The sequence below is a fragment of the Triticum dicoccoides genome, chromosome 2A (genome assembly GCF_002162155.2).
Source record: "Triticum dicoccoides isolate Atlit2015 ecotype Zavitan chromosome 2A, WEW_v2.0, whole genome shotgun sequence".
In the NCBI taxonomy this organism is placed as follows: Eukaryota; Viridiplantae; Streptophyta; class Magnoliopsida; order Poales; family Poaceae; genus Triticum; species Triticum dicoccoides.
Window position 1 is genome coordinate 347,971,613 of NC_041382.1, and position 22,302 is coordinate 347,993,914.

The window sequence follows — 22,302 nt, forward strand, 5'->3', positions numbered from 1 at the left end:
CTCCTCCTATGCCTCTTACTGAGGGGGTGAGAGCGCTCGGCAGAGGAGAGGCTGCCGGAAGTAGCACAAAGCCCCTTCGTGGTAGTAGTAGTATTTAGGGGCAATTTTGTTCAGTTCATCTGACTATAGATGTGTGCTCGAACTATACAACATACTTAAAATTAGCTAGTATATATAGTTGAACTAGCCATTTCAGTACGTGGTTGGCAACAATTGGGGAGAAGTTTGGTCGGTTCAGCTGTCGAGTTCAACTGTTTGTATAAATTAAGAATGACTGCTTAATCTATGAATGAAATATATGCTTAATTACTGAATTTTTGTTGCAAAAATTAGATAGTGCTCATGATTTCTAGCTACAGATTTTGACAAATCGCAGAGTTACAAGGATTGACAAATGGCAACGTTATTAGATCTACAAATGTAAATCTTCCCAGTTTGACAAATGGCAACATACCCAATAATTGTTTGTATGTGGTTGCACACGGGTCATCCAAAACAACCGTTTGCGTTGAAGGGATGCACAAATCCTGCGCTATCCTCACTTTGCATGCGGGTGCTCTATCTAAAACGTTTGCGATCAAGAGTTGCAGAAATCCTTCTCGGCACATTTTCCCTTGGCTTCCTGGGGAAGCTGTCAGTTTACATACGGGTGTTCTAACTAAAACGTTTGCGATGAGTGTTTTATATTTAAAAACTGAATTAAACTGGGGAAACCGAATTAAACCTGGGGAAGCTAATAATTTTTTACCACGACATGTTGATGCCGCTCCATGTTAGCATGCCAAGTTTCATGAATTTCAGACGAGTTTTGGATTTACTAGAACTTAAAAACCAGGTATCTCAATGTTTGCGGCCGAGTGATGGTGGCAGGGTGTTTGAAAATCATTCCCATTTCTTGCATGGGACCTAAGCATGCACCCAAGGACACATATTTGATTTTTCAACCAGTTTATGTGCACTTGAGAATGTGCATGTAGTTCAAATTTGAATTATGCACATAAAATGCCTGGAAAACCCAGTTAATGTATAAAAATGTCCAAACAAACCCCAAAAAATTACAAAATTGGACACAACACTCTTGTTGTTCTATGTTGACACTCGAAAACTTTTGAAAGCAATAAGAGGCAACAGATATTGTTTCATCCCCAAAGGTGGCATGTTCCCTACTGAAACCATCACGCTTATTGTGAGAAGCTCTAGTTTGTGAGAAGCTTATACCCAAACCTACTCCAAATGGGACAAAATTTTTACCACGGCATGTTGATGCCGCTCCATGATAGCATGCCAAGTTTCATGAATTTCAGACGAGTTTTGGATTTACTAGATTTAAAAAACCAGGTATCTCAATATTTGCGACCAAGTGACGGTGGCAGGGTGTTTGAAATTCATTCCCATTTCTTGCATGGGACCTAAGCATGCACCCAAGGGCACATATTTGATTTTTCAACCAGTTTATATGCACTGGAGAACGTGCATGTAGTTCAAATTTGAATTATGCACGTAAAATGCCTAGAAAACCCAGTTAATGTATAAAAATGTCCAAACGAACCCCGAAAAATTCCAAAATTGAACACAACACTCCTTTTGTTCTATGTTGACACTCGATTTTTTTAAAGCAATTAGAGGCGACGTTTCGTCCCCAAAGGTGACACGTTCCCTACCGAAACCATCATGCTTGTTGTGAGAAGTGTTGGTTTGTGAGAAGCTTATACCCAAACCTGCCCCAAATGGGACAATTTTTTTAGCATGGCATGTTGATGCCGCTCCATGATAGCATGCCAAGTTTCATGAATTTTAGACAAGTTCTGGATTTACTAGAATTTAAAAACCAGGTATCTCAATATGTGCGGCCGACTGACGGTGGCACGGTGTTTGAAATTCATTCCCATTTCTTGCATGGGACCTAAGCATGCACCCAAGGACACATATTTGATTTTTCAACCAGTTTATATGCACTGGAGAAGGTGCATGTAGTTCAAATTTGAATTATGCACATAAAATGCCTGGAAAACCCAGTTAATGTATAAAATGTCCAAACGAAACCCGAAAAATTCCAAAATTGAACACAACACTCTTGTGGTTCTATGTTGACACTCGAAATTGTTTTAAAGCAATAAGAGGCAACGGATATCGTTTTGTCCCCAAAGGTGGCATGTTCCCTACCGAGACCATCATGCTTGTTGTGAGAAGCGCTGGTTTGTGAGAAGCTTATACACAAACCTGCCCCAAATACAAAAATTTTACGACAGCATGTTGATGCCGCTCCATGATAGCATGCCAAGTTTCATGAATTTCAGACGAGTTTTGGATTTACTAGAATTTAAAAACCAGGTATCTCAATATGTGTGGCCGACTAACGATGGCAGGGCATTTGAAATTCATTCCCATCTCTTGCATGGGACCTAAGCATGCACCCAAGGACACATATTTAGTTTTTCAACCAGTTTATATGCACTGGAGAATGTGCATGTAGGTCAAATTTGAATTATGCACATAAAATGCCTGGAAAACCCAGTTAATGTATAAAAATGTCCAAACGAATCCTGAAAAATTCCAAAATTGAACACAACACTCTTGTTGTTCTATGTTGACACTCGAAAAATTTTGATAGCAATAAGAGGCAACGGATATCGTTTCATCCCCAAAGGGGGCACGTTCCCTACCGAAACCATCACGCTTGTTGTGAGAAGCGCTGGTTTGTGAGAATCTTATACCCAAACCTGCCCCAGATGGGACAAAAAATTTACCACGGCATGTTGATGCCGCTCCATAATAGCATGCCAAGTTTCATGAATTTCAGATGAGTTTTGGATTTACTAGAATTTAAAAACCAGGTATCTCAATATGTGCGGCCGACTGACGGTGGCAGGGTGTTTGAAATTCATTCCCATTTCTTGCCTGGGACCTAAGCATGCAACCAAGGACACATATTTGATTTTTCAACCAGTTTATATGCACTGGAGCATGTGCATGTAGTTCAAATTTTAATTATGCGCATAAAATGCCTAGGAAACCCAGTTAATGTATAAAAATGTCCAAACGAACCCTGAATAATTCCAATTTTTTGGACGACACACCTATAGTTGCATGTTCACTTTAGATAAAAGTTCTAGCAACTGAAACACCGTCCATGGCCGATGTGACCCCATTATGTAATTCAAATCAAGAGGAAGTATCAAGTAGATCCCACACATTTTTTTATAACCAAACATGTGAGATGCAACACAAAATATCTTCAGACCATGTTTGGATAAGGGACCGTATCTAATGACACTTTGCGTGCTAGTTTTTTGGCTGAAGCGATTCCAAATTTTTGGCTTCCGCGGATATATCTACCTCCCTGCCCCCTCCCACTTACCAAAAGCCACATTTCCCCTGTTTCCGCCTTCTTTTGCAAGTTGAAACCTTCACTCCTTGCTTGCAGCACTGCCGCCTCCTCGCCGGTGACCCTCCTTCACGCTGCTCGGCCTCGCCTATCCAGGCAGGTAATCCACACCCGACCCCCATCCTCCTCCTCCTTCCACATCCCACATGTCCCGACCACTGGCGCGAGCGCGACACCTTCCACCTAAATCACCGACCCCTCCACCAAATAAGCGCTGGCCTAAGCCATGGTGCATGTAGTATAGCCAGGACCTGAAGGAGCATTTGGCAGCGGAGAAGTAAATCGCGGTCGCACGCGGATGAGGTCGTGATGGCTGCCATTTGTGTCGACCCCTAGATCTTGAAGGAGCACCTTGCCATTTGCTAGCTATGCCGGTTAAGCATGCTCGGTTTACCCGTTGCGTGTGCTGCTCATGCCTTTCCTTCACAAATTCTAGTGAATTTTGCTATCTAATTTTACCATGCAATCTGTTGCTCTAGTGTATATGTTCTATAAGTCGTGTAGTGTGGTGCTCACTTATTAACTATTTTGTTAATTAGTTGTCGTCTTAGTTAACTGTTTGGTTCAATTCTGCAAATGTGATGTTCAATTCTTTAGGCTGCAATTTTGTATTGTCTTCCATGTGAGAAATAAATCGAATTTATCTTTACAAAATACATGAGAAACGAATACAATTGCTATATTTCCAAGTTGTCAAGCATGCTTGGTTTGATTATACATTGTGCAATGTGGTGCTCAGTCAACGTTTGGTTCATTTGTGTTGTGGTGTTTAGTTAACTGTTTGGTTCAATTCTGCAATGCAACGTTCAATAGTTGTGGGTGCATTCTGTTATTGTATACCATGTGAGGAATAAATTGAATTTGGATGTAGTAAATACATGACAAACAAATACAGCTGCTACAATTGGCTGTAGTTAACTGTTTGGTTAATTGTCTGATCTTCTATTAGGAGTATGTTATATTGTGCAATGTGGTGCTCATTTAATGTTAGTTCATTTGTTGTGGTGTTTAGTTAACTGTTTGGTTCAATTCTGCAATGCGATGTCCAATTGTCGTGAGTAGAATTTTGTATTATTGTGCATGTGAGGAATAAATTGAATTTGGCTGCACTTAATACATGAGAAACATATACAAGTGCTATATTTCCTAATTCTTAATCATGCTTGGTTTGGATAAATGGGTTTTCTATGTGGCTTGAAGTAATCTGACGAATCTGCAATATGCTTATTTTTCATCAACATATTTTACTGATAGCATGCGAAACCTTACTTAACTTGATGACTAACTACCTTATATGTGTTGCAGGGAAACAACGGGAAGCACTGAGGTTTACAATCGAGGTTAGCACGTGCATGGTCCATTGTCTAATAGCACATTATTGTGCAATTGCAGGAACCATTCTAATATTTAGGTTTTTAACAATTTGGTCTTGCACATGTAGGTCCTGCTGTCAGAGGTTTTGACCCACTGTTCGACCATTTTTGCATATGGGGAAATGAGTTGTCCATGAATATCAGTCAAGTCAAGAAACTCAGAAAGATTGTTAGGATAAAGAAATTAGCGACAAAAAACAACAAGATCTTTTTCTGCACAATGAAGAAGACATCAGTTCACTAAAGGATGGTACTGACTATTATACCTTGTCTTTTTTATTTCTTTGCCCCATTTCCAATATAGGGAAGATATTTATGCACATCCTTGTTTTCAGGCCTTTCCAAAGTAGTTCACTGATGATTACCTCTCAAACCACCTGTATGGTCAGATGGCGAGGAAGGTCTTCATACAACACCCACAGTTCAATATTGAAGTGTTGCTGAAGAGGACGAAGGATGGACGGTCAATCATCCACAGGCACTGGCCTAAAGTTACAAAGACCTTCAACATCAACGAAGGCTCAATATTTGCCTTCTGCTTTGGCAGTTTTCCAGATGAGATACATCTGTCTATGTACCATCTATGATGCTAATTTCGAAAGGTTATAGATGTTGCATGCGAAACTTGGTCCTGGTGTAGTTGTGCAATGGGGTAGCTGAGTGCTGAAGCTATATGATATTGTACTCTGATGTATTTCAATTATGAAAATGAAATATATTGTGTGCTTAATATGAAATGTCAATTAGATTAATAAATGGATTATGAATAATCGGATAATTAGCCTGCTAATGGTAAATTAGCCCGCTAATTGGGTTTTGCTATTGCAAACGGTTGTTGAAAAAATACCGTGGGCGATGACCTCAGGCAACACACACAGTTTCTAGGAATATACCGTGTTGGATCAATGAACAATCACACATGACTTTTTCTTGAAAACCTTTTGCGTTAGGCCACCTTGCGCAAACGTTTACCACATAAAAACTCTGTGTGATGGAGAGCCTTTGCCACACAGTTTCTTCTACGGACCGTGTGTGGTACATTCAATAACACAAATGATTTAACGGGAAAAAATGTTTGTGATGTACTTGTAAACGTAAACATTTTCCTTGGAGCGACTGTGTGGGATGTACTTGCGACCGGAAACAGTTTCGCCATATAATTGTATTTTTTAGCTCTACTATACGTATTTCCGTATTTGAGCACTCGTCGATTGAACACGTTCTCATTTTTCCGAGCCTGCGTGCCAGGAGGGCATATCGCTGACGGTTTCTGGGTCGTGCGGGAAGGACCCCCCTATCGCCCACACTCACTTGGCGACGGTTCTAAATGCAGTCATGGAAAGGGGTTAAAAACCGTTTGTTTAGGAGCTCGATGTACTAGTGAATGCATGTCCTTTTTGATATGATGCAATGTCCCTACAGTTATTGCCCATTGTAATCACACCACCTTTGCCAAAAACAGGGAAGCACAACTGGTTCCTCGCTCGATTATACGACGGCAAAAGACTAATGATCATTTGGACACATGATCCAGAAAAGTTATATTGCAAAAACCCCAATGTATACAAGCACCGTGAATTAGGTGAGTATCCGGACAGTGGCTATTACGTCTATGAGCAGGATACCAGCTTGTTGGGCCCTTTAGGATTTTTGAGTTGGAGGCGGGTAAACAGCCTTGGTTCACACTCTCTGTTTCTCGGACTCAATTATCCGATTAACCAGGAGATCACTGTTGGCAAGGACCTTAATGGCAGAGAGGCTCTGTTTGCTATGAACAATTGTGTCTACATGGCGAGCCCTAGGAGTTCGGGAGCAAACTCCCCTGATTGTCAACGATACAGCCTGCAGCCAAAAGAAGGTGAGAATGACAAAGGCATCTGGATTAACTTTGATCCTTGGACGTGTCGAGTACGACATGCAGTGATGTGGTTCGAGCCTTCATGTTGATAGGTAATTGGGTTGTTGCATCGAAAGGGTGAAGTATTGGTGGCTGAAGCAGGGCTGCAAATTATGATGGTGTTGGATCATCCCTCTTCGAATGACTTGTTGTCTTTGCTGCTTGTTCTGGATGGGTAGTTCTCTCTTTTGTTATGCATATTCCTTGTCATTTGGTCATCCTCGTCTATGTCACTCTTACTATGTAATAGTCGCCTCTATTTAGAATGTCATTCTCGTCTGGATCACGAGAGTCTGAGCACTACAGATGGGTGCGTTTTGGTGGTATAGCAAGACTTCTTATGAACTATCATGTCTTGTTGTTTATGTCAGTAGTAGTCAGTAGTCAGTGTTGGAATGTTGTATATATCGTTGTTTCGAACTATTCATTGTCTCAAACTGCTGGTGGGCTAAATGAGGGCATCACCATTCTCCAGTGTTTAGAGTATATCTCCTTTTTTCAAGTTATAATTTGAACTCAGTGTCTTTTCAATGATGTACACTTGTTTGGGACAGTGAGGTATTGTTGAATATGGGTCGAGTAGTAACGCAATGCCAAACAGGTCAATTATGTCTCTCATGCTGGGCTCTCAAAAGATCCTAAAAAAAGGTCGGGCTCTCAAATAAAGAAAGAATTGGGACTCTTGCGCGCCGACATGTGGGCGCCACCAGTGTTTTCGTGCGCTTGCGCGCCGAGAGCATATTGGCATGTGTTCGAAATTCATGCTACCTTTTCATCCCCAATATCCCACCCCTCCCCCACCGCTGGAATCTCGATTCGTACTCTAGTTCCCCCAAATCCCCTCATGTACTCACTGTACTCAAGCACACTATCATGTCCGGTCAACGCGGATCTCAGAGCCGGAGATCCTGAGGTCCGTCCTGCCTTCGGGCACTGCGTGCTGTTGCTCAACAGTGGCATGGCGGCGCTTGACAACCAGTTTGCCAGCAAAGTGCTGATGGTAACCATCAACGGCGACCGGCCTCCCATCTCGCTGGACGACCCTGTCAAAGCTCTTGGCATTGCACACATCATCCAAATAAGTGACTTGCTTGTTGAAGTCTGTCCGCCACCGGCTGATTTCTTCGTCAGGTTCCGGACAACTTTCAACTGCAGTCGTGTGTTCGAATCTTCTCGGTGTTTGTTCTATGATGGCACGCTGGTGAGCTTTGATCGATGGCACCCAGGATGGGCTCGGTGCCCTCTGAGCTTGAGTTTTCAAAAAAGCTTACATTCCACAGCATGCCTCGACGTGCTTGGAACAGCGAGTCCATGAATGAGCTTATCAACGACCTTGGAGGTGAGCTCGTAAGTATGTTTGTTCCTCCAGACAGTTGGGCTCTGACGGTTATGGCATGGATGAAGAAGCTGTCCACCATACCAAAGGTGATTGGTGTTGAGATATCGGTGCAGGAATCAGGGTTGTACTATTCGTCACCACCAAGTCCGCCGCGGACCATGTTAGGGATGTACATGTATCGAGTGTTCGTGCATGTCGAAGAAGTGGTCAATCAATCAATCGAAGTCCTACTGCCGCCACTGGTGCCCGGGTCCGTCGACGACGTCCATTACAGGAGTCAACGTCAGACTTTCCCCATGTTGCTCGGAATGATGGATGGCACAGGGCCTACTCCATCGCGCGGCGGAGGCCACTACTTCTTTGGGAGAAGAGGCAGGGCTGGCTGCCTGGATGTGCTCTAATTTGAGGTAACAACTGAATCTTGTCAGATACTAGTTAAATCCGAGCTATAGGTGTGAAGCACTGATGTGCCAGTACATTTGATTGTGACCTGTTCCATTTTTTACCTAAACTTTTTTTAGACAGGGTTGTACGTCAACTTAATGTTCTAGCAGAACTTATATATTGTGTTGTCTATCTGTTTTCTTTACACAACATCCAAGATATTTCCCCGTCATTGATAAAGACGACGAACCGTTATGTACGAGTTCATTGGTTTCAACATAGCCCTACCCGTAGCGATCCACTGCTTCCACCCTGATTGTGCTGCCTGTGTGAAATATTTGTATGCAAGTTTAGTGTGGTATGATGTTCTATATGATTCCCAACAGGGGGTTTCGGGCATCATTTCTTCATCGCCTCACACCCGCAGACCTACAGGGAAGTTGGGTATGTTTTCCCCTCACAATTTTTGACACAATCTAGGCTGCAAATCCAGATCTGAATGTATATTTCCATCAATTTGTTCAGTAGTATCAACAAATACAAACAGAATTTCTATTGTTGTTCAGATTTGTTAGCTATTAAAACTAGGTAGTTCCACCTATTTTTCTTCAGTGCCACACCAGGTATTGCCACTAGTTAGATCAGAACCCCAACACACGAACAAAAAAGAGGTTCAATAGATCAGTGTTGCAGTTCTCTTAACATGTTAGCGAAGTACACTGTAAATCACCTTGCAAAACAAACATATTACAGTATAATATATATCCTACTAAAACTACAGGTCAATTCCGTATATAAGTTTGTTCATACATTGCAACTACTTTATTAAATAGTAGTCATATATATATGTACATATTTAAGTCAACATAAACAGATCATCCTAAATATAAAGAAAAACATTTGTTGTTTACTTATAAAAATCCTTTTCCATCCATGCCAAAATGCAAAAACTACCATCCACAATAAAATTTCCTGCATCGAGTTCAGGGAAGGTTACCTTGGAAACACAACACAAGAATGGGTATGCAGACATGCAAGCTGACTACCACATTGACTCTGAAGACTGCATCAACATAACTACTTGCTGGAATGATTTTGTCTCCCAGAATGGCTTTGAGGCTGGAGAAGTGGCCATGGTGTTTTTCTATAAAGAAGAAGACTCCCTCAAGTTTACAATATTTGCACTGTAGGTTGTCTAGGATAAAAGCTAAAGCCATCAGTGGCATATTCTAATGCTTTGCTTATATTGCATGCTTTCAAAATTATGTCCATTAGAAGGCTTGAACGGTGCCTATTTAAAGTATGCAACCTCATCCGCATCATTTTATCACCCTTTTTAGACAAGTTGCTGCTGACAGAAATGCAATTCTCTAATACACACAGTACGGTCCTTATATAAAAAAATGCAGTACTCTGAACAATAATAATGCAATGTCAATGGTCGGAAACTTTGTAGTTAACATATGTTGGTCAACAGAATTCTCATGGTACGAAGTTCAGAAGAATGGACATAAATACAAGAAATATCAGCATAACTATTCTGCTAATGCAGTACGAAAGTGCATACAATGCGGTTCTCTGAAACACAAAATGCAGTCTAAGAAAAAGAATTATCTCATAAGCTGTCGTGCCCACTATAATACAGTTACATTGAAGTCCACTACTTAACAAAATGCAACACACTACAAACATATGCCAGAAGCAACAATAAAATCAAAGCAGTACAGGTCCAGACATGTAGGAGACTAACAGAGGTGCCAATTCCACTTGCAGTTCGATAAGTGGCCAAAACATTGCGCAACCACTCAAATTTGAACAATTACCCACCAAACAATATATCAAACCCACTGCCACTGCGATGAACAGCATGAGCTATTCTTTAAAAATGCACACCAAAAAGACGAACATTATAGGCGTGATACAATGAATTCAAAACCAAAAAGAGAAACTAACTACAAGATTCAAAATGAATCAACGCACAAAATCCAAAAAAACAATAAGAACAGACGAGCGGACGAACCTCACACGCCCAGACAATCGATTTCGCAGAAATTGAAAACTAACTACTAAAAATTAGACAAATTGTAGAGTAAACTGACTGATTAAAATGAACGCAATCAAATAATTCCTACTAACAAACAACATCCGAGCATGAAAAAGTCGCATCTGACGCGAACACAAACGAATAGAGAAAGCTCGTCCGCCAAATCGCTCGATTTGCAAAGATTCTAGTCGCCTTTCCTGTAAATTACAAAGAATAAATGTCAAATGAGATCTAGAAATAAATTAAATCATCCCGCAACACCCGATTCCACACAGAAAACGTGGGCGGACCGTCAGAAAATAAAGCAGTTCTCCCATGAAGCATTGCAATGCTCATCGTAAAGAGGATGCAGTTCGCTTCTGTTGAGCGTGCAGTGCGGAAGTGTTATCAGAATAGTTATTCACCACCCAGGGGGCAGAATAAGTTATTCTTCACCTAAGGTAATCTTACGATCACTTCATAATTAAATTACATTTGGAAATTTAAATAGTTACATTCATATTGATTCACTACGTAAAATTTCGTATAAGAAAATAAAAATATAGGTCATAAGACAAGAAAATTTGGAGTTTATGTATATTTTACACTATGTTTTTATGTTTGTAATTTTACATAATATAAAATATTTTTTACGACGATTATATTTTTTACGGTCTCTTTTTATGTCAGAAATAAGACAAAACTTACGAAACGTAAAATTACAGTGCATTGGTGGTAAAATAAAGGAGGGTGAAGAATAACTATTCCTCACCCAGAGTGACGCGCTATTTGTCACCCTGTGTGAGGAATAATTATTCTTCACCCCCTTTTTATTTTGACGTCAATGCATCGTATTTTTAGATTTCGTAAATTTTATCTTATTTCATACGTAAAAAGAGAACGTAAAAAAATATATACCCACCGTAAAAATATTTTATATTATGTAAAATTACGAACGTAAAACATACATAAAATGCGGTATTTCTAGTCTTATAATGTATATTTTTTGTTTTCTTATACCAAATTTTATGTAGTGAATTAATATAAATATAACTATTTGTATTCCAAACATAATTTATTTATGAAGCGGTCGTAAGATTACCTCGGGTGAAGAATAACTTATTATGTATAACTTTTTGTCCCATACTCTCACCGTAATAGAGTTTTTACCCGCAGGCTACGAGTGTAATGAGTACACATTGCCATCCCTATACATCGTCAAGATGCTCGTGGGCTCTGGTCGACGATAAACTTGAACAAAATCTGGTCGCAACTACCAAACCGAAGGCGAGGCAGTGGCTGTTCACTCTTATGGACTCACTATCACATGAACAGTTCATTAAGGTTGCAGTTAGGGCTATTTGGACGGCTCATCGAAAGGCTATAGATGAAGGGATCTTTCAAACTCCAGCGGCACTTCAATCCTTTGTCTCAAGGTTCATATCCGAACACCAAATCCTGTAAGATAAGAAGTCGCGAACTGCAACGGCAGTTGCTACCACCAACTCGACTACACAACGGCCAAAGGCGCGCGCCCCTGACTATGCAAAAATTCAGGTCGACGCGACTGTTAGGGCAGGTAGTAGCTGCGGCAGTATGCCGAGACAACATAGGCAACTTCCGAGGCAGCTCCTTACTCGTAGTGCATGGGGTGCATGATCCGGCAATACTCAAAGCAATGGCGTGTCGCGAAGCCCTCTCTTTGGCGTCTGATTTACAACTTCACAACTTTATAATAGTCTCGGATTTCAAACAAGTTGTTGAAGAGATCATTTTAGGCAGCCATGGTACCTATAGTGCTATTATAAGAGAGATCAAAGCAAAAGCGACATTAGCTATATTTTTTAAAGTCGTGTGGTCAATGTTGACCCATATAGTTTAGCCAGATTTTCTTCTCTTACTCTATCTTAGGGTCGTCATGTTTGGTTTGGCTAACCACATGACCCGAATTGTATCCCACTTACTATGTTTTTTTTAAAAGTTACTTACTGTGACTTTTGATTAATATAAAGTTGGCCTTTCCCTAAGGCTAGTCATAGTGGGAGTAACATAGCGTACTTTGAGAAATTTTTGCTTACGTGACATGTAGTTAATGAGAAGTAGTAACATAATATGTTACTGTAACATATCGTTTTTCCAAGACAAAATGAGTCTACAAACCATTAAATGAAGCCATATATGACACTATCAATATGTTACTTTACATTATGAAGATATTAATTTAGGGGGTGTTTGTTTCCACGGACTTTTTTGTGTAGCGACTAGAAAAAGTCCCTCATAGAGACTTTTTTACCAAACGGGAGGGACTTTTTAGGGACTAAACTAGGCATTTGGGACTAAATGAAGAAGACTCTCAAGGAGAGTCTTTTTGAGACTTTTTGGGACTTTTCCATCAATGCCCCTCCATGCACCCATTGGCCCGCCACCCCATGGTGTTGTTTGATTGTTATTTTTTTATATACTAGGGGCAACATGGTTATTTAATAGCCTCTAGGAAGGGACTAGGGACTTTTTAGTCTCTGCAAACAAACAGTGAGAGACTTTTTAGGGACTAATGACTTTTTAATTGGGACTAAAAAAAATCATAGGACTAGAGAACCAAACACCACTTTAGACTAGTGTCATATACATGACACTAGTATAAGTTACTCCAATGACCAGCCTTAAGGGGAAAATGATTGGGACGCGTCGGTATGCCCATGTTGTAGATTGTAGATGTCCTCACATTCTCTCCTTCGTCTATTCCGGACGCAATAAACCTGGCCGAAGCGACTGGCGGGGAGAGTGCGTGCGTACGTGAGCCCTAGCGGGTTCGAGGAGTCTGCGCCGGCGGCGGAGATGTCGACGCCGTCGAGAAAGCGCCTGATGCGGGACTTCAAGCGGCTGCAGCATGACCCACCGGCCGGGATCAGCGGCGCGCCGCACGACAACAACATCATGCTCTGGAACGCCGTCATCTTCGGGTCCGTGATCCCGCCTTCGCCTGGAATTCCAGTTCCTCACCCCTTTCGTTTGGGTGACAGCCTCTCCGCCGCCGCCGTTGTTCCTAGGATTTGGTCTGGGGACCTCTAGATCGTGCTGAGCTCCGCAGTTTCAGTTATTTCCATGTTAGGGTTTGTGGTGCTGACGAGGGATCCTTTTTCTGTGGTGTGGTTTTGCAGGCCGGATGATACGCCATGGGACGGAGGTGAGGCTCGTCGGTTTGATCTCCTCTGACCTCTAGCTGATTTACTGTTTTACGTGTGGTTGCTAGTTCCTTGGGCGTAGTTTTATTGTGAATCGTAAGGCGGAACTGCAGCTATCCTATATATTGCTGATGGTTTTTGTTTGTCCTGGGAGTGATGCTGCATTGTACCTGTTTGCATCCATTAGTCTGTTATAAGTTTTGCGCGGAAAATTCCGTTGCATGATTTGGGCAGTACTGTTCGTTGGGCTTTTCTGTCACTGTTTACAAGCAGCAGAAGGTCTGTTGGAAGTGTATATTTTAGGCTAAAGTTATGAAATCCCTGCTGGTTTTGGGTTTCCTTAAATCGGAAAAGACAAAATCTGCATGGTCGAACCTGTTACGACGGCAGACTCCACTCAAGGTGCACCAAAATTAGGAGATTCGTATGAATTCTGCAGTAATTTTTTTAGTGAGTTATGGGATGGAACGCCAGAGCTGATTTGGAGTTGCACAAAGTGTTCTTTTGGTATAGAAATTTTTTAGCTTTGGAAATTCCTTTGGCAGCAAGCTTTGGACTTGCATTTGGAAATAGGTTCCCAATTTAGCTTAGGAAAGGAGTTCAGCTGCAACATGAAAGCCGTGATGCTGTTGTTCTCTTTTAAATATTATTAATACTTCATAAGGTTGAGTATTCTATCTGAGGACTAGATAAAGAAAAAGTTCATATCTGTTATGCATCCTCTTAATGCTATTTATCCACTTTGCTTCTCAGCTTATAGTTTGACACATTAGCAAACTGCTATTTTTGTGTGTAAATTAAATCAATAATATTGCTGGTGTGACAGCAATACATGATGAACTAATTTATCCACATTGCTTTGTCCGTTTAGTTTGGGACAATAGCAAATTGCTATTTTTGTTTTAAAAGACTAAATCAGTAATATTGCTCGTGTGACAGTTCCAGGAATGTCACCTGCTTTTGAGAGCATTGTTCAATCTTCATATTTGTACTGTAGGGAAATGCACGGCAGATGCATAGTAGCAGGTAGTGATTTTTGCATGCCCACGGCTCAGACCTAGTGATATGTGTATTGTACCGAGCATCCAAAGAGGTTAGTATTTTTCTTTTGGTAAAACATCTTAGCTAGGCCCTCCCATAAAAAAGGACAGCCTGGTGCACTTAGCTCCCGCTTACGCAGGGTCCGGCGAAGGGTCCGACCACTTTAGGCCCTCCCCATGACCACCACCAAAATTCTTCCAAGGTGGACATTGTTCCACTCCATAGGTTCAGAGTGGCCAGATAAGAAATGTAATATAAAGCGGTTCCATCACCATACACGTTGGCATATGACAGTCATGAAGGAGCACATAACCAAAAATAACTATGTATGGGGTCAACCATGTTGGTGCATGATGCATGCTTATTGTGCATATGTTTTAGCTTGTGGCATCCTAATATGGCAATAGGCATGATTTTGGAGAAGCTGTCTCATTATGTCATATTTATGCAAATATCTAATTTAAGCTTAGTCTAGTGGTATTGAAGTTATATTCTTTATATGAAATGGTGGAAATGAAACATCTCATCTTGCTGAGAGCCCAACCTCTTGAGGCATGTTTGGTTCACAGCCCCATTGGCAAGCCAACCAATCAAGTCCTTCCTTTCCCTTCTTTATACTAGTATAAATGTGCACGTGCAATGGACGTAACCATATGAATGTCATTGTTTTAATCCTAGTTAGCATGAACATATTTAAATAGAATCGACAATTTTTTTAGTGTGATGTATGACAAAGCGAAAAAGTTTGGTATTGTACTTCTATCTCTACTATATATACTCCCTCCATTCCACAATGTAGTGCACCCACGCTTACCGAGATCTAAGTTTGACCATAAATTTAACCAACGAGACCGACTGCGGCAAGGGCAAAAATTATACCATTGAATTTATGGTCAAACTTAGATCTTGGGAAGCGCGGGCGCACTACATTGTGGAATGGAGGGAGTATTTAAAAGACGTAAGGTCTCGTATTTCACCCATCAGCGTTTCGTTCCCACCTTCATCCAACCCCACTCCGTCCTCTCCTCCTCCCTCTCCGTCTTAAATTTTTTTGCTCCTACCTCTGGTTTTTTCGACTTGTCTTTGTTGAAAACCACACACGTCTTCTGGTTTACCAAATGAAATCATGTTTTCTTAGGTAAGTCAATAAGTGTTTTTTTAAAGTACTCCCTCAACTATAAGGTGATACCTGGAGAGAGTGTTGTACCTCAGCATAAGCTGGTGGTTGCTGACTTCCGCTTTCGGATTCGTGTCCAGCGGGATAAGCGTGCCAAAGTCGCTAGAACGAAGTGGTGGAAGCTCAAGGGGGAGGTAGCTCAAGCGTTCAAGGAGAGGGTCATTAAGGAGGGCCCTTGGGAGGAAGGAGGGGATGCGGACAATGTGTGGATGAAAATGACGACTTGCATATGTAAGGTGGCCTCGGAGGAGTTTGGAGTGTCCAAGGGAAGGAGAAGCGAAGATAAGGATACCTGGTGGTGGAATGATGATGTCCAGAAGGCGATTAAAGAGAAGAAAGATTGTTTTAGATGCCTATACCTGGATAGGAGTGTGGACAACATAGAGAAGTACAAGATGGCGAAGAAGGCCGCAAAGCATGCTGTCAGTGAAGCAAGGGGTCGGGCGTATGAGGACCTCTACCATGGTTAGGCACAAAGGAAGGCGAAAGGGACATCTATAAGATGGTCAAGATCCGAGAGAGGAAGACGAGGGATATTGGCCAAGTCAAATGCATCAAGGACGGAATAGACCAACTCTTGGTGAAGGACGAGGAGATTAAGCATAGATGACGGGAGTACTTCGACAAGCTGTTCAATGGGGAGAATGAGAGTTCTACCATTGAACTGGACGACTCCTTTGATGAGACTAGCATGTTTTTTGTGCGCCGAATCCAGGAGTCTGAGGTCAAGGAGGCTTAAAAAAGGTTGAAAGGAGGCAAGGCGAATGGCCATGATTGTATCCCCATTGAGGTGTGGAAAGGCCTCGGGGACATAGCGATAGTATGGCTAACCAAGCTTTTCAACCTCATTTTTCGGCCGAACAAGATGCCAGAAGAATGGAGACGGAGTATATTAGCACCAATCTTAAAGAACAAGGGGGATGTTCAGAGTTGTACTAATTACCGTGGGATTAGGCTGATGAGCCATACAATGAAGCTATGGGAGAGAGTCATTGAGCACCGCTTAAGAACAATGACAAGCTTGACCAAAAATCAATTTGGTTTCATGCCTGGGAGGTCGACCATGGAAGCCATTTTCTTGGTACGACAACTTATGGAGAGATACAGGGAGCAAAAGAAGGACTTGCATATGGTGTTCATTGACTTGGAGAAGGCCTATGATAAGATACCACAGAATGTCATGTGGTGGGCCTTGGAGAAACACAAAGTCCCAGCAAAGTACATTACCCTCATCAAGGACATGTACGATAATGTTGTGACAAGTGTTAGAGCAAGTGATGTCGACACTGATGACTTCGCGATTAAGATAGGACTGCATCAGGGGTCAGCTTTGAGCCCTTATCTTTTTGCCTTGGTGATGGATGAGGTCACAAGGGATATACAAGGAGGTATCCCATGGTGTATGCTCTTTGCGGATGGTGTGGTGCCTAGTTGACGATAGTCGAACGGGGGTAAACAGGAAGCTAGAGTTATGGAGACAAACCTTGGAATCGAAAGGGTTTAGGCTTAGTAGAACTAAAACCGAGTACTACTAGGTGTGAGGAGGAGGAGGTTAGCCTTGATGGGCAGGTGGTGCCTCAGAAGGACGCCTTTGATATTTGGGGTCAATGCTGCAGGAGGATGGGGGTATTGATAAAGATGTGAACAATCGAATCAAAGCTGGATGGATGAAGCGGCGCCAAGCTTCTGGCATTCTCTGTGACAAGAGAGTGCCACAAAAGCTAAAAGGCAAGTTCTATAGGACAGTGGTTTGACCCACAATGTTGTATGGCGCTGAATGTTGGCCGACTAAAAGGCGACATGTTCAACAGTTAGGTGTGGCGGAGATGCGTATGTTGAGATGGGTGTGTGGCCACGCGAGGAAGGATCGAATCCGGAGTGATGATATACGAGATAGAGTTGGGGTAGCACCAATTGAAGAGAAGCTTGTCCAACATCGGCTGTGATGGTTTGGGCATATTCAACGCAGGCCTCCAGAAGTTCCAGTGCATGGCGGATGGCTAAAGCGTGCGGAGAATGTCAAGAGAGGTCGGGGTAGACCCAATTTGACATGGGAGGAGTCTGTTAAAAGAGACCTGAAGGATTGGAGTATCACCAAAGAACTAGCTATGGACAGGGGTGCGTGGAAGCTTGCTATTCATGTGCCTGAGCCATGAATTGGTCGCGAGATCTTATGGGTTTCACCTCTAGCCTACCCCAACTTGTTTGGGACTAAAGGCTTTGTTGTTGTTGTTGTTGCACTCCCTCCAATCCATATTAATTATTGCTGCTTTAGTACAACTTTAGTAAAGTTGTACTAAAGCAGCGAATTTGTACTAAAGTTGTACTAAAGCAGCGATAATTAATATGGATTGGAGGGAGCAGTTTTTTTTTTAAGAAAATGGCGATTCAATTGGCAACTAAAATCTATTTTTTTTGTATGTCTCACAGTGATTGCGTACAAAATATTTATGGCCCTGTTGCAAAGCACGGGCAGTTATCTAGTAAATCAAGATGCTTTGGATCAGCCCCGTTCGTGCTTTATAGGGGTAGTAGATTTTGTCTGAGCATACAAGACTTCAGCTTATATTTTAGTTTTATGTTTCTGGTCTCAGTATGCTGTCATTGTTGTATGAGTCAATCGCGGTGTGGTCGAAGTTGTTGGTAGTTTTGAACTGTGTACCTTCGCGTGCGAGCTGGGCAATTAGTTTAGTTGTACTTCTTTTGTAGTAAACTTCCTTCCATAAAACTTTCGACCCTATTTTACTTTTTACCAGTTAAAAAAGCACACACTTTATCACTTAAAATGCAAAATTTTACCAAGTCTATAAGTACCCACAAAATATTCTTTTTAGCGGAACTACCCACAAATTGTTATGCCTTTGCCCCCAAAAAACAAGAGCCTATTAATCGGACGATGAGTCAGCAATATTGATTGGATCTATATTACATTGAGTTACTGGGACTAGGACTATACATGCAACAAATGTTCAGGTATCGTTAACTGGTAACTGCTTGGTCATCTGGTGAGTAAGGGGTTAGAGGGGAATCAGCCAGTTAAACGGCTGTTCGCTGACCAACCGAGCAGGGATTAGTTGGCAAGTTGACTGATTGTCGGCCAATATTTTAAACACTGCATACAACTACGAGCTTACTGGGCTGGGTATTTGATACAAAGACATGTAGAAATGTGGATTTAGTTTAGTTTTCCAATGTTAAGAAGCAAAATTGGTGGAATATTCACCTAAGATTTATCTGGGTCTGAGGGTGGATAGTTTGTCCTTGATGGTCTTATAGAACCAGTGATCAGGTTTTGATGATTATTTGGCAGTTAGGCATTTTTCGCTGGTGTAATCAGTTATCCACCAATAAAAATCACAGCCGGCGTACCTTACACATCAGTTTCAGTTCTGATCCCTCTTGTCTGAAGATATATCTTTCCAGTTCTGGTTGGCTGGATAAATTTAACTCGGTTATCGATATACGGACCTCTACCTCTAGTCAAGAGTTTGTACTGAATATTCACTTTCAATAGTAGTGCATGTTTAGTTATGCTTATGGAAGTTGTTCTCTGTACAAATTGTCTATATTAATTTACCTTTTGTACCTACATTATGTGACATTGCTGTCTTGCGTGGTTAACACTTTGACAAATCATTGGTTGTCACAGAGTAATCCATACTTCCCTATGGTTAATAACTACGTGAAGAGCCTTACTTACTTACGAAGCCTTTTATCCCAAACAAGTTGGGGTAGGCCAGATATGAAACCCTTTCACGAGGACTTCCCAGGAGGTCACCCATCCTAGTACTACTCTCGCCCAAATGGGTTTCATACCCAAAAGACATGTGAAAAATTATTAAAGCTTTGCTTATTTCTATCATGAGAAATCCTCTATGGGTGCATTGTTGTTATATGGCATTTCTTGATTTTGCATGCTGAGTTTAATGTTTTGGTTTTGTAGTTTTTGAACTGCCTTAAATCATCTATTGCAAAAATGATGAACACATGTGAATTTTTTAGTGCCTATCATGGTCATCCATTCGTATTGCCACGCAGCAATTCTTCATTATATATAGGACAACCAAAAAAGTCTCAAGGAGTAGTTTACATTGCATCTTTCTGTTGCTGCAGTTGAATTAATGCTATTATATTATAATATGATGGCACTGGAAATTTACTGATAGTTTATTGTCTCACATATCTAGGCACGTTCAAGCTTACCTTGCAGTTTACAGAAGATTACCCCAACAAGCCGCCAACTGTTCGTTTTGTCTCTAGGATGTTTCACCCAAATAGTAATCTCTCTCACTTTGCCTTTGTACCCATCTCTCTGATTCCATATGACTAAGATACCTTCTTTCTCACTGTCTCTATCCATCTCTCTTATTTCATGTGACTGGAATACCTTTCATATCGTACGGAGTAATTATCATTATTCTAAATTGATGTCTGGAGAAGTGGTTTAATGTCTTTGCTACATCTCTGCAGTTTATGCAGATGGGAGCATCTGCTTGGATATTCTACAGAACCAGTGGAGCCCTATATATGACGTTGCTGCCATATTGACTTCTATTCAGGTACCATTTTGATCAGACTAGTCAAACTTCATGTGTGATTCCCATTGAAGAGAATAGTGCTACTAATATAGTGCTAATTAGTAGGCATGTTCAGTAACTTGCCAAATATTGTGGAGAGGCCTCTATTGTGGTAAGAAAGTCTGTTGCATTCAGTTGGCTAGCCCACCATGTGGAGTGCTAGCCAACCCTGGTTAGTATCAATGTTAGCACCCTGCATGGTGGGCTACCAGTCTGACCCTTGTGTGTTGTTTATTAATTGTCTGGTAGGAGTATTCTTTGACACCTCCATTTTTAATATTTGGAAAGCATGGCATTTATGTTGATTGGTTTGTGTTGCTTACCACGCGATAGTATGCCATGTATGATTATGTATTGAGTGGTTAGATGTAATATCTGGTTGCATTGCTACAGTTTCCAGTCAAATTTATGTTTTTGAATTTTGGACTTGGTTGCACCTGGTGGGATGCTCCTACGCAGGAAGTTGTATTTGTCAAATGTTCTAAATCATGTCAAGTAAATCGATCTTAGGGAAATTTAAAGATGTATGGAAACTTTTCTCCTTGCAGCTTGTTGACTGGGAAGTGAACCTTGACCTAAATTATGCAGAATCACACGACAGTGAATTAAATTAGTCAGGTTTTATTTGAGATTATACCACTGTTTACAAACTGGAGCTGTACAGCCACATGGTGGTTGTACGCTGCTTATAAACAATCAGCAGTGCTGCCATGCTCAGAACAAAAGTTGATGCAAAAAATGTTAAGCAGAACCATTTCATGATAGAGGATGGGTTGTTTCACATGTACGTGCTGTCAACCCCCATAACTGTATGCTGCATGTAGTGCCTGCATCATGCATCCATATCTGATACCTGGTTCACTAACGCTCTACTTCCTGTACAGTCCTTGCTGTGTGATCCAAACCCCAACTCTCCAGCAAATTCGGAAGCTGCCAGAATGTTCAGCGAGAACAAGCGAGAGTACAACCGCAAAGTCCGCGAGATCGTGGAGCAGAGCTGGACTGCTGACTAAGGCAGGGCGAGGCGGCCGCTGCCAGAAAGTTGCAATAAGCAACCATGAAACCTTTGTTTAGGGCGCTCTATAGTTGCTTCTCAGATGAAATGTTAAACATCTCCAGTTATTGCTTGCAGGTCAAACCGTCAAAGTATCTTTTGTCTCCGTGGTAATTTTGTGTCATGTCTCGTGCTACTGTTCTTTTATGTTGTGTTGTTGATCCTGCCTCATGAATTTAGGGGCATCATATGTAAAAAGTTATAGTGTGGAAATGGTTGATGAACACTTAGTCATGTGTTGTTACTTGTCAGGCCTCGAGGCGTGTGGCAGATGTGTCCATTAGATCCGGCGTTGCCATCTTGGTGAAGCAATATCCCTGTTTTTTAGCAACTGCAACCGCCGATCCATTTTGTCCGCGCTTGTCCGTTTGGGTTGCGGCGGCAGAAAAGTCGGCCCGACGTGCTTACCCAACCAAACGTTTTTGAGCCACATTTGCGTCGGCATGGATAGAGATGGACGTGCGTGTCATGCGCCAACTACTCCCCTTGGCCCGTTAGTCGGTGGCAAAGCCTTCATCGTTTTCCTCCACTTTACCAAAACCCTTTGGCCCGCGTGTGCTTTCGGCCGCTCGCCATGGACGACGTCCTTGATCTCGCCGCCGGCCTCGCCTCCCTCGCCTTGTCCGGCATCACCTCTGCCCTCTCGGGCAAAGGCAAGCCCCGCACACCTCGCAAGATTGTCGCGGCGCCCAAGAAGAAGCAGCTGACACTCGAGGAGCAGGTCGTGGAGTTGGCGAAGACGAAGGGCTGGAGGCACGCGGCGGATGCAAGGGGCGAAGTAGCGACTGCCGCTGCCCTCGCCGCCGCCGCGCAGCAGGAGTACACCAATGCCCGCATCGTGTTCTGGTAGAAATACTTTAACCTTTA

At 42.0% G+C, this 22,302-nt stretch overlaps 1 protein-coding gene across 1 annotated transcript; it reads left to right on the top strand.

Moving 5' to 3' along the window:
- Window positions 1–13,110: 13,110 nt before the first annotated feature.
- On the top strand, window positions 13,111–21,679 carry LOC119354559 (ubiquitin-conjugating enzyme E2 2). Its single transcript, XM_037621277.1, has 5 exons — window positions 13,111–13,364; window positions 13,563–13,588; window positions 19,992–20,081; window positions 20,275–20,363; window positions 21,266–21,679. Exons 1-5 carry the CDS (start codon window positions 13,240–13,242, stop codon window positions 21,392–21,394), a joined length of 459 nt encoding a protein of 152 aa, XP_037477174.1. The 5' UTR covers window positions 13,111–13,239; the 3' UTR covers window positions 21,395–21,679.
- Window positions 21,680–22,302: the final 623 nt, after the last annotated feature.

Bases quoted from the DNA above. Each gene is read 5' to 3' on its own strand.
- LOC119354559 (XM_037621277.1), top strand. From the start codon at position 13,240: ATGTCGACGCCGTCGAGAAAGCGCCTGATGCGGGACTTCAAGCGGCTG. The intron at 13,365-13,562 runs GTCCGTGATCCC...GTGGTTTTGCAG, and splicing joins TGGAACGCCGTCATCTTCGG to GCCGGATGATACGCCATGGG. The intron at 20,364-21,265 runs GTACCATTTTGA...CTTCCTGTACAG, and splicing joins CCATATTGACTTCTATTCAG to TCCTTGCTGTGTGATCCAAA.